This window comes from Pelmatolapia mariae, linkage group LG8 (assembly GCF_036321145.2).
Source record: "Pelmatolapia mariae isolate MD_Pm_ZW linkage group LG8, Pm_UMD_F_2, whole genome shotgun sequence".
Classification (NCBI taxonomy): domain Eukaryota; kingdom Metazoa; phylum Chordata; class Actinopteri; order Cichliformes; family Cichlidae; genus Pelmatolapia; species Pelmatolapia mariae.
The window spans coordinates 21,422,358-21,434,839 of NC_086234.1; the positions used below are offsets into that span (position 1 = coordinate 21,422,358).

At 37.1% G+C, this 12,482-nt stretch overlaps 2 protein-coding genes across 4 annotated transcripts; one reads left to right on the forward strand and one right to left on the reverse strand.

Moving 5' to 3' along the window:
• Nucleotides 1-1,001: 1,001 nt before the first annotated feature.
• On the forward strand, nucleotides 1,002-1,707 carry LOC134633247 (hemoglobin subunit beta-1-like). The gene is made up of 3 exons (XM_063482126.1): nucleotides 1,002-1,111; nucleotides 1,186-1,408; nucleotides 1,501-1,707. Exons 1-3 carry the CDS (start codon nucleotides 1,020-1,022, stop codon nucleotides 1,627-1,629), a joined length of 444 nt encoding a protein of 147 aa, XP_063338196.1. The 5' UTR covers nucleotides 1,002-1,019; the 3' UTR covers nucleotides 1,630-1,707.
• A 7,595-nt stretch (nucleotides 1,708-9,302) lies between these two features.
• hbae4 (hemoglobin alpha embryonic-4) lies at nucleotides 9,303-11,638 on the reverse strand. 3 transcript variants are annotated; one of them, XM_063482129.1, is made up of 4 exons: nucleotides 11,547-11,638; nucleotides 11,282-11,397; nucleotides 10,617-10,821; nucleotides 9,303-9,630 (listed from the first exon to the last, which is right to left on the reverse strand). In XM_063482129.1, exons 2-4 carry the CDS (start codon nucleotides 11,371-11,373, stop codon nucleotides 9,502-9,504), a joined length of 426 nt encoding a protein of 141 aa, XP_063338199.1. In that variant the 5' UTR covers nucleotides 11,374-11,397; nucleotides 11,547-11,638; the 3' UTR covers nucleotides 9,303-9,501. The 3 variants fall into 3 exon arrangements, with proteins under 3 accessions (XP_063338199.1, XP_063338198.1, XP_063338197.1); XM_063482128.1 differs by having other exon boundaries at nucleotides 11,282-11,425; nucleotides 11,547-11,624; XM_063482127.1 differs by having other exon boundaries at nucleotides 11,282-11,622.
• Between the last annotated feature and the right edge of the window lie 844 nt (nucleotides 11,639-12,482).

The window sequence follows — 12,482 nt, forward strand, 5'->3', positions numbered from 1 at the left end:
CAGCCAGCTCAAGTGTTCTTAATCCAAACACATGCATCTTTGGGCGCCGGGGTGTTTGGGTGGAGGGGGGTTCGCTGCTGCAGATAACACCGGTGTGGTTTACGAGATATAACTTAAAGGGCGTCTAACACTCGAGCTGCTTGGCAACCATTGCTCACATTTAAAATAAAGACAAATAAAGACTAAATAAATAAATAATTTCTTTCATTTCTATCCGCATCACCTTTTAGCCTTTTTACTTATATTTCTATATAATGTTGATATTTTTGTGAAGATGTGAAGTTGTTGAACCTTTATTTGTGTAATATCAGGCAGATACAGACGAATTATGCATTTCCATATTTTTTAAAAAAAATCAGAAATCACATTTAAAAAATATACACACTTTATTTAGATTTTAAAAAGTGGGGGACGCACTTTGATCAATGTGACAGATAATTTTCAAAAGGCTTGATTTACATTTTATGAATTTTATCCTCTGTGTGATTTGTTTCAAAGCAAAAATTAAAAAATAAAAATAAAAATCAACAACAACTCAGGATTCAGCTAATCAAACACCGTCCCGTCAAACAGGCAATCTAAAATAACAACAACAGCAACAATAATAAAAATAAATAAATAAATAAATAAATAAATAAATAAATAATCAGAGACTTGAGGACTGCAGTTGAAATAATTGCAATAGAATATGTATATGATAAATATTGGGAATATTTTGCGCATAAAGTTTTGGGCTTTAGAATCTTTGACCGCACAATAACTGCGCTAATTGAAATTTTGTTTTTGGCTTTGCTAAAATTGCGCAGGACACGAATAACAAAACCGTATCAACAAATCCAGAAACTTCTGGTGAAGTCTGCAGTTTATCTCACGCGCATCATCTCCAGCCTATCACAGCAGACTTCTCATTTAGGGTGGGGGAGCTTCGACGCATTTAAATAGATGCAGGGGGTCTAGTGAAGCACTATTCAGCCTTTTCCTTCAAGCCTGAAGAAAAAAAATCCTAATCAAACGCCACCATGGTTGAGTGGAGCGAAAAGGAACGCAGCATCATCACCAACATCTTTTCCAACCTGGACTATGAAGATGTTGGCCCCAAGGCTCTGGTCAGGTAAGGAACACATCTGCAAGAGGACAAGCCTTCCGTGCTCTAGGGCCAAACTCACGTGTGTTTCTCCCTTGCAGGTGTCTGGTCGTTTACCCCTGGACTCAGAGGTATTTCGCCTCCTTCGGTAACCTCTACAACGCCGAGGCCATCAGCACCAACCCGAAAGTCGCTGCCCACGGAATCAAAGTGCTCCACGGTCTGGACCGCGCTGTGAAGAACATGGACAACATTAAAGCCACCTACGCCGAGCTGAGCGTCCTGCACTCAGAGAAGCTGCACGTCGACCCCGACAACTTCAAGGTAAACCTCAGAACCCGCCTTTCTTCTTCTTCTTCTTCTTTTTAATGCAAACACGACATTTTCTCATGCCTTTTTTTCCTTTCTCCATGCAGCTGCTTTCTGACTGCCTGACCATTGTTGTTGCTGGAAAACTGGGTTCCGCTTTCACCCCAGAGGTTCAGGCTACCTTCCAGAAGTTCTTGGCCGTGGTGGTGTCCGCTCTCGGAAAGCAGTACCACTAAAATGTAGATCCGTCTGCATCTGGAAGCCAGAAGGAGATCTAACGCCTGTTTCAATATGTTATGGATCACCTCAAAAAAGAAATAAAGGCCCACTGAAGCAAAGTTTACGTTTTCCATATGTATTTATTTTAATTTTACGCATATCTTATATCATACTGGGGGGCTGGATGCCGAGTAGAGGGCAAATAAAGGATCTCGTTAGTGCTTTTATGTTTTTAGACTGTAACATGTCGAAATATGAGAGCGGATTTCACTCTTGCAAAGGTTATAATAAAAACTAAACAAATAAATAATAACGACTTCAAAATCCCAAACCATGTATTTTATAAGATTTGTAAGTAAAAACAACCATAACCGCAAAATTACCAGTAACAGGCTGTTCTTCATTCTAACGAGAGTACCCTACTAGCACTACTACTACGTTTATTTCATTTTCTTTTGAGCGATGAATTGCGTGCACAGCTGGGCAATTGTTGTAAACTACAATTTGAATAAACAAACATACATACATACATACATACATTTAATTTTAAATTTATATTTTTTAAATGTACTTTATTTATCTTGCTTGCACTTTCTATTTCAATGTTTATGCTCAGTTGCCCAGTTGCTCAATAAAGTTAGCTGAATCTGAAAAATAAACTAATAAAATGAATGTTTTAAAAAATATATATGATAAGATATGATACAAATGAAGAAAACTGCGCTGCTATAGTTTACTTTGAGCCAAAACAACAAGAAGATTTCGACTCCGTCTGTTTCAGGTCAGCCATCAGATCCTTTATGAGATTCACTGTTGCAAACTTCATCACGCTTATAAGCTCGGGCGGCGTTAATTAAAAAAAGAAAAGAAAAGAAAAGAAAAAGTGCAAATTCTGCTTAAATCCAGCAGGTGGCGCTGTCCGAGTGTCCCACGAGACCTGACTTGAACATTACGTGACACTTTTCCTTTAAGTCTCAGCAGTTTTTGCTTATTTGTTTATGTGAAAAAATGCATCAGTTCCAAGGAACATCTCAGCTTTTTCTTTACCTTTGACAAATGGGCTTCTTTTATGCTGTTCATCAAAAAAGAGCCCCGCTACAGTCATCAGTTTAAAGAGAATAAATCGCTGAGGAGTATTTCCAGCACCTTGATGACTCTATACATGTAGAATTAAGGCAAAAACAGAGTCCAACCTGATGCTAGCAAAGTGTAGCTAATAAAGTGGCCAGTGAGTGTTTCCCTCTCGTGGTGAAAGTGTATATTACACCTTTAATAAAGTGAGGTCAGTATATCTATGCAGGCAATCTCTATGAGCTGAAACCTCAGGCTTCAGCGCTGTAAATAATCAATTTTAAGTACAATTTTTTTTTCAGTGGGTTGATTTTAGTCCTTGATTTTTTATGGCTAAAAAACAAAAACAAACAAACAAACAAAAACAAACAAACAAACAGACAGACACACACAAATAAACAAACAAACAAACAAACCTATAGTGGCCAGCTGTTTAAGGACATGACAGAGTTTTTTAAAGGAAAATTTAGTAACAACAATTGGACTTGGCAATGAATGTCACAGACAGGGCACTGAGGTCAGAAAGCATTTAGCCACTGTTTGTTGCAACAATCTTTTAATACTTAAATACAGATATGTAGGTTACTTGGAAAATGTTCATGTATGTATTTTTGTAACACGACCAATAAGAAAGTCATTATTGTTATTTTCTCACACAAAATAAAACATGACTCAGTGTTGGAGCTACATTTTAAACAGGACACAAACTGGTTGTTTGGAGAAAGAAAGGTATTGGTTTCAGCAGCAGCAACATTTCTTTTAGTACTTCCTTTTCCACAGGAGACACTTTAACATGTCACAGTAGGAAAAGGTAGGTAAATGGTTTATTAAAAGGGGCATTGATTTTAATCAAGTCTGTGAGACTGGGTTTGAATGGCATTAAGAAGTGTGCAGTGATACAAAAGTCTGCGTTGGTGAGGTCATTTGGGGACTTCGTTGGCAAATGTATTTAGTGCAATACATGTATTATATTTAGAAGAGAGAGAAAAATGAAAGCACTGAAATCAGTATCAACTGTCTACCTTTTCCCACAATTATTAATTCATAATCTTTGAAGCTATATAGGTAAAGGTGTGGTGCTGCTTGAGGGCATCGGAGTGACACTAAATAACTGCAGTTAGTTAGGTCAATAGTTTAATTGAACTATAGCTATCAGAGCTGTCAGAATGATGAGTGGAACGCTCTCTGGGTTATATAATATTGGGCTAATTTAATTGCAAAGATGGACTCAGTAATCCATAATTGCCTGCCAAAGTCCAGCGCAGATTAGTTGCTCAAAAGTGTACACACCTCACTTGGGAGTGCGAATGAGAGATTTACAGGTGTTTGTCTCGGCTGTTAAGATAAAGGAGGAGGAGGCTGAAGAAGAACCAGCGTGGTTTTCTGTAAGGGTGAAGTATTTTGTTAGAAAGCACTGAAAATGAGTGTGTTCCAGGGCAACAAGACTGAGGTGGAGTGCAAGATCCAGAGGAGACCTACACAGTTATAAACTATTCCATCATAAACCTGACATCCGTGTGTATAGCTGACCTGTGCTATATCGAGAAGAACACCAAACATCATTTACCGTCAGATCCCGACCACTCTAGATACAGTTACTGTGCCTAATGCGTAAATGCTCACACTGCCCCTTTTTTTTTTCTGCAGATTGCGCACTAACACAGTCACATTGACATCCAGTGTTGGGCAAGTTACTTTGAAAAAGTAATTAATTATAGTTACTAGTTACTTCTTCAAAAAAGTAACTGAGTTAGTAACTGAGTTACAATATTCTAAAAGTAATTAATTACTTGAAAGTAACTATTGTGTTACTTTAAAAAAACGTTTAACCCTCTGAGGTCCAGGGTATAATTGGCCATTTTTAACTACTTTTGATTTTTTTCCCCTCCACATTTTACCTTTAAAAACTATTTACTTTGCCTTGTTTGGTATCATCCTTTTCAGCACAACCTCACGTGCCTGAATTTACAGTTATGTTTTCATTTTGACATACTGTACTAACACAATTGATCTAAAATCAGACAAAAAACATAAAATCAGAGTAGAAAAAGTTAATTTTTTACTGTAACAACCACAAACATGTTTAATGAATCATATTTCATAACTTTAAATGCAAATATAAATTGTCAATTTTAAAATCCTATGCACAAGTTTTGCAAACAACAAAGTTATTTGCATCCATTTACCTTTTACCTTGATTTTTTTAATAACCATTTCAAACTATTTACAGAACAATCAGCTGTTCTGCATCAATAAGATGCCACACAAATTATTTGTGCCACTCCAAAAAAAATAATTTCTGTCCACTATAATGGAGAACATCACAGCCTGATACCTGCAGGTCTGACAGCAGCAGGTGTATCACTCCTTGTTCTGACACACAACACAAAACTATCCACAACACTACACACTAACTACACAAGACAACACATTAACTACACACTCCAAACACGCTAAACGTCAAATCTCTCACATCTCAAAACTCGCGCTCTCTCTTTTTCTGCTCTCTCTCGCAGTCACTCCTAAAACTTCCCCTGTTTTGTTTTGTTTTTTTGCTCATAAGCAGAGAGTGCTTGCTAGCGCTAACGTGGCAAAACTATTGAGGTAAAAACGCCGCGTATATATTGTTTATCACGACTCTGGTTTTACGTGGCCTATCGACACAATTTATAAACTGGTATATATCACCTTGTTGCTTTGTCTTTAAGTGGTCATGTGATTGACTTACCACGACTACTTTATTCTTCCTCAGTCAAACAGCAGCACTCATGCGGTTGTTTTGCCCCTTAGCTCCAGGTGTTGTGCTAGACAGTGATCGTGATTACCGTCCGCGGGAGCGCGCACAGCTGCTTAAAGCTGTAGCGTCCAGATTACTTACAGCTACTTCCGTGAAACTGATATAAGATGCGGTAAGCTGAACACAGCTTCAACCGTCTGTTTGTTGAAAAATAGTAACGGACCGCATTTTCTTCTTAGTAACTGTAACGGCGTTGTAACGATAGGAATAGTAATTAGATTACTCGTTACTGAAAAAAGTAACGCCGTCAGTAACGCCGTTACTTGTAACGCCGTTATTCCCATCACTGTTGACATCTAACCCTTTTTTAATGATAGAAATTTTTGAATACAACATTTAAATCTCTCTGTCTGCCCACTGGAGCAGGAAGGACCAAGCGAAGAGTTAGAGGACAGAGCCAAAGATTTAGCACTCCGCTCACAGCTTTGGGCCATCCACCAGTCACAATTACGCACTCGCTTCCAATAAATGAACACACACCAACTATCGCATATCTTACAACCGAAATGACACGTGTCCCCGCCCCCCCCCCCCCCTTTTCCCCACAGCAGTAAGTTTCGCGTTAGACTATTGTTTCCTTCTTCCCTCTAATCTGTAACAAACAAAACTGAAAGTTTTGACGGGACTCAAAGAGTGGAAGTGTCTAAGATTAATGTCTTAAATCTAAGACATTCAATAGCTGATCTTCTCCACACCGGAACAGGTCAGCTGCAACACTGATTTCAGGTTTACACGGTGGAAGACTTTGTGATACAGTGCTGTTCCTGAGCTGTCCCATATATCTGTAACTCCGACATTAACCCTGTGAAAAGCGGCAGAATTCATAATTCACAAGAGGATAGGTAAGGGAGAGAGACTGCATTAAAGATATATATAGAGAGAGATGGAAAGTGGGAGACAATCCTACGGGGAAAGAAACAGAAAAGGAAGACACGTCCAAACAGCAGGGTGCTGTGATAGAATTGGCAGTGATAAAAATGGTCAGGCGGATGACTTTACGTCACTCGGTCATTTGATAACTTTATTCAGTTATAGATGAATAACGAATGAAAAAAAAAGACATTGAATTCAAAAACAACTAATTAGAAAATACAAAATTATAGATAAGTGCAGTGGAATCAAACTAATTTCAGCACCAGAGACAGCGCCGTGTTCAACGTCCTCACAGCAGCTTCATGTTTAATACGAAAGATTAAACGGGCTCCTTCTGTGTTTTTAAACATTATCAACAAGATAGAAGTAGATATTTATGCTTTTCCCATTTGATGAAATAATGGAAAATAAAAACGCATAATTTCAGAAAATACATTACACATTAAACTTGCTAATTCAACCCCGAAAAAGTAAAACTACAAACACATAGCGATAGAAGAATATCTTCATAACCTACCGAGAACAAATGACCAGAGAGAGATCACCAGTGAAGTGTCCACGTGGTCGTGGGCGCCCAAGGCTTTTGGTGGACACATGGTTCAAACCAACTAATCACAGTTACAGTTGGACGTTACAGTTTTTATTTTCTTCCACTTCAGTAACTTTTGTAAATGTACATCTGGAGTCATGGCTGTAAAATCAGGACCAACAAAAGGACCTTATCTTTCCATGAGAATAAACTTTTCTGTCAATAAAGAAATATTTTTCACCAAATTACATTGAAAATGGTGTATTGAAGAGCCAAATCACAGCTCCTTATTAAACACAGGCTATTTGGGTTTTTAAAAAGTATCTAATTTATGTATTCAAACAATATTCTTAAGAGAAATTGTGAACATGTCTATGATACCAAAGAATTTTTGGTATAGTAAAGATTGAATTAGACTCTTCAAAATGACCTAGAGTCACTTTTACTTGCAAGGAGGTCACATTTCATGACGTTAGAACAGAAGTCTGATGGTACAGATGAGGAAATAATTGTTTTATTCTCTGGTGAATTTGTATTTTTCTCACTTCCAAAGAAATGAGTACAGACAGAATTCTGGCTGGACTGTAGGGGATCAAATAATCATTTCCCTCAGTGACCTGAAAATGAATTTATAATGTTTGTCTCATGTGTTTTTCTAGATTTTTGTTTGATATTCTGTACAGTCGCTGTACAGTAAACTTGCAAATTACAAACGTACAAATTTATCTCAGGATCAAATAATTATCCCCCCCCCCCCCCCCACTGCGTACCTGACATCTACACCTGGTTTTTAACTATATAAAAATTAAAAAAAATGTTAAAAACCCTCACATAATTAGATATTCTGACATCTTACATTAAATGTAATATTACTGTCATATTTTTATTATTAAAATTATAGAAAATTTATTATTATTTAGTAATATACTGAATATATATACATATATATATATACATATACTGTATATATGTTTTAAAAATATCAAATTATTACCATCTCAGCTAGTCAGTGAGTTATGAAGAAAAATGTACGTTTTAGGGTGTCCCACAGTACTACATTTCAATACAGCAGCCGAAAGGTGGAGGAGACTGCTGATTGCTCAACGTTTGAACAACAGTAGCTCCCTTCACCCTCCCTATCTCCTTAATCTCATCTTCCCAAATCCCCCCAATCACCTGCCCTTCCTCTACCAATCTCACCTACACCCACACCTCACCTACTCTTCAGCATGTGCTCTAACTGTAACTGCTTCCTTACATATTGCACAGTCTCCCAGTCATTTTAATGCTAAGATTGCTTCAAGCAAACTCTTACTTCGGACCAACAGGGCACGGTCCTCACAGATGTCAGGTGTATAAAAATTTCATCTGTGTCTCTGATGTTTTGTCTTTTTTTTTCTCTCATTAAAAATATTTCAACCTTGTCTGACTCATGGATTTTCACGTACGTGAAGCTACAGATAAGAACCAAAGGTGAGAACACCAGTCTCTGTAAGTTTAGCGTTCTCAGAAATATCAAGCCTGTGCATTTTTACTTTACTGGGAAAGAAGTCTGAGGATTTCAACTTAATCGTAGTACAGCTCCTAAATTATGAGTAATTTGGTATTATTTGAACTATGTAGCCTGTAAAATGTAGATTGTAAAATTACAACCTTGCGTAACTGTGCGCAGATACAAACAGAAGGCATAAATTATCTCTCATGCTCTTGACATGAGATGACTGCTACAATCAACTCAAAATGTTAAAAAAAAAAAAACCCCAACAAAAACCCCAGCAAAGGTAAAAGCAAGGATGAAGAAATGAATGCAGTTCATTCTGCTGTCATGATATTAAAAACATTTACACTTCCATTAAGTAAAAAAGAGTATTAGCACATTTTGGCTTAAAAGCATCACAATCCAATCCTGGGAAAAAAAGTTAATTTTTGTGTAATCAACCTCACAACAAAGATGTCTGTAAATTACAGAAGTAATTTCACTTAAATAACTAAAAAACTGACATTTAACATCTTGTCTATGAGCTGCTTTGAATATTGCATCAGTATGCATCTGTATTACCACCAGTTTACCAAATGGGGGCACTGTTGCTCTGTGTACCGTAAATACTTTATATTTGAGGACCATAGATAAACCTGCAGAGTCCTCCCAACTCACTGGTGTTAAAACCTGAATCCTTTGTTTCTGTAATACTAGAAAAACAAAACAATAAAACAAAAAACAGATTAGATTTAATATTAAATGTGACTTTGTAGTTGTAAATGTATTATTTATTATAAAAATATTTTACAGTAGGAAAGCTTGCGTAAGTAAAATAATGTAAATTATCAGCTGACATGACGGTGAGCAACTAAAAAATCTTAACTCAGTCAAATGATGTATTCCTTGAAAATGATCAACACAATGCATTTTGAACATGATATGATAATGCATGGAAAACCACAGATTCGATTGTTTTTATTTGATAATATAACAGCACAAAAACTAACACGTGAATTGCACATTTTTGACCATTAAAAATGTAACAAAGTAATGACAGTGACACATACAGAGAAAAACAAAGAGATTTACATAACATCATAAATGCCTGATATACTTTCTGGAAACCCGGTGCTTGAGCCTCATCTGTATTTCTCAGCAAGAACAGCAGCAAACGCTGACAGGTACTTGTCCATGGCGGCATGAGCCACCGGTGTGAATTCATCCCCCAAGTAACAGGCAAGGCTGACGAGCATACTGTGCGACAGCAGCTGCAGGAGAAACACAAAAGATTGGTAAAAAGTGAACAACATACTTACATAATTTATAGTATGTGTCAGTTTTCTGAAAATCATGAACCCACACATTGCCATTTGTCCTTCTCAGTGTGTTATTGTTAATATAGTGATGTAATATTGTGTAATTTGCACAGAAAGCATGTCTGATCATTTTAAGTGCCAAACAATGCATTAAAAATATCGTCTCCTCCTCACCCTCTCGCCTCACAATGGCTAGTTTCACAGCTTGTAATTCCCCAAACATCCACAATTGTCATATATGTATAATACAATACCTTATACTTAATATACACATTATCATTTTGTTCACTTATAATTTTTTTTAACCATTTTTCAGATTTCCCGACTGGTTCACATACTGCCTTTTTGCACCCCATTTCAAAATTCCTGGAGGAACCCATTTAATCAAATGTATTATTTATTTTAATTAATGCTGTCAATAGATTAAAAAAAACAACATTTTTAAATTTTTTTTCTCCTCCTTAAAACAAACTAGTTGATTTGATGTGTCATCTGAACAGGCTGGAAAAACAAAACAGCAGCAGACTTACAGTTAGTAAATCTGTTGTTTTCTTTTTAGTTCAGTTAAACTCTATTATAGAATTACTGAAAAAATCCCTACATACTAATAGGATTAGCTTTTGCATGCAGAATTAAAATGCACAAATAAATGCAATTTCATACACTGCAGTCACCTGTTCGCCTTATAGCATACAACAAAGAAATTGCACAAGTATATATATTAACCCTGTAATAGCAAGTGCATCATATTTGATACATGAGTTTCTGGCAATTATTTCGTGGTTCAGGCTTTACTGGATTAGTAGATATACTTAATAGGGAAATCTGAATAGCAAAAAACTGATTATCTCTGATTAAAAGATTAAAAGTAAATTTAAAAAAATCCAATGCAAGAAGGGAATGGAAGGGCTGTAAATAGGTCTGAGGTGTTTAGGCACCTTAAAGTTTCTGGGGTCTATCCGAAGCTGGTAGGCGTGCAGAGTCTGCAGGGGAGCCAGGGTGACAGTTAGCTGACTGATGTCTTGGGCCCCCTCAGCTATAGCCAGGACTATCTTCTTTCCGTGAGCGAGCAGGTGGGCGGAGTTAGGACTGATGTCTAGATGGGAAAAATATGTCTTGGTGCCCGGATAAGAAGCAAACATCCTTTAGAAGAAGGGAAAAGTGAAATTATTTCCATGCTGATATGATAGGAGCAACAGAGTAAGTGCTACATGTCGATTGTCTTTGGTCACCAACTATCATTTGTGTGAACTCGAGGTCCACAAGTTTCTAAAATGATCTCGGATCATTGCCAACACCTTGAAATCCCTATTAGAGACTTCAAGAATTACCCAGCAGTGAGCACTAGATAAGCATTACATTCTCTTGCGGGATTTATTTGCAGTAACTACTTACTTTAGTAATGGCTAGGAAATCACGTAGCAATACTAAAATCCAAACTGAAATGAAAGCTTATTGGTAGAGGAAATCAGCAATCTATTTATCACAACACACACTCTTACTGAAAATGTTACTTTGTGTGTAGGAGCCTAAATCTTCATGCAAAACCATTTAAAGACAATGCAGTAAAGTATGAAGGTCACACAGGTAAGTCTCAACCTACCTAAGGAGTGCATCTGCTCCAATCTCTGCTGCCACAGGAGTCAGTCTTTCCCATATTTCCTTAATTAAGTCTTTTTCCCTCTTGGACAACATTGTGGTCTATCATACACAGAAACACTGTAGCCAAATATCCAAAGTGTTAGGTCTTTACAGCCAAAAAAAAACAAACAAAAAACTAATCAACCATTTTTTGTCACTGCATTAACCTGTTAACCAAAATGCTAAAAAAGAAGGATGAGTGAAAGAGCAAAAGTAATAGTTCCTACTGCCTGAAGAAAACAGCTTGTACTGGTTGACCTCTCAGCAGATGTGTTGTCTCTCTCTGCCTCTGTGTTATCAGACCGCAGCCAGGGCAGGGTGGGGGCTCCACACCACCACACTATCTGCTACCGTATGTGCGTCACACTGCATATTTACCATATCATTGGTGGGGTAGAGCTCAAGGTGCAGCTGTAGTTGAGGTTTCCCCCCCCCCCTCCCCTTCATTGATGGTAGAATTCTTTTTCTTCAGCCTATTGTTAATAGTTTTTAATTTATAGGCATTTTAGCAGATTAGCTGCTGTATCTGCTTCAGGGCTTTTTGCTCCCATGTAGTGAACAAAGACACACACGCACACTAAAAAATAACATTTTAAAAAACTAAGACTGAATCATAAGTTTATTTTAATAAATATGTTCTCTAAACCTTAACAACCATTAAAACAGGATTCAGTGCTTCTGTTAGCAACATTAAAATAAAGAAAATGAGTCAATACTAGTGTAATTTGGATGATAATTTTTTTTGTCTCAGCTGCTGTTATCTGCAGGTCCACAAGTTGCCGGTTACAGAACAGTGGGTGTGAGCCCAGCCCATAACATTATGAACCACACTGCAGTGCACATAAAGATCACATACATATAAGCCAAGTTTTAATGCCTCTGCTGATCTTAACACAAGACGTGAAAATGAGCCAGTGTACAACTGCCTCACTGGACTCAGTGAGCCTTGTATGTAAGCTAATATTGTTTATTGGACTTCTTTCTGTTTCCAATTTGAAGCTTGAGTGAGGTTTAAATAAATAATAAAACTAAACATTTCTTCTGGATACCAAAATTCAGAGTTGGAAACTTTGGATTTCTAGCAATGGTAAATTTACTGGGGAGCTGTTTTGCTCATTTCCAGATCCACGTTTTTTAATTTTTTAACAGCTCCTCAGATTATC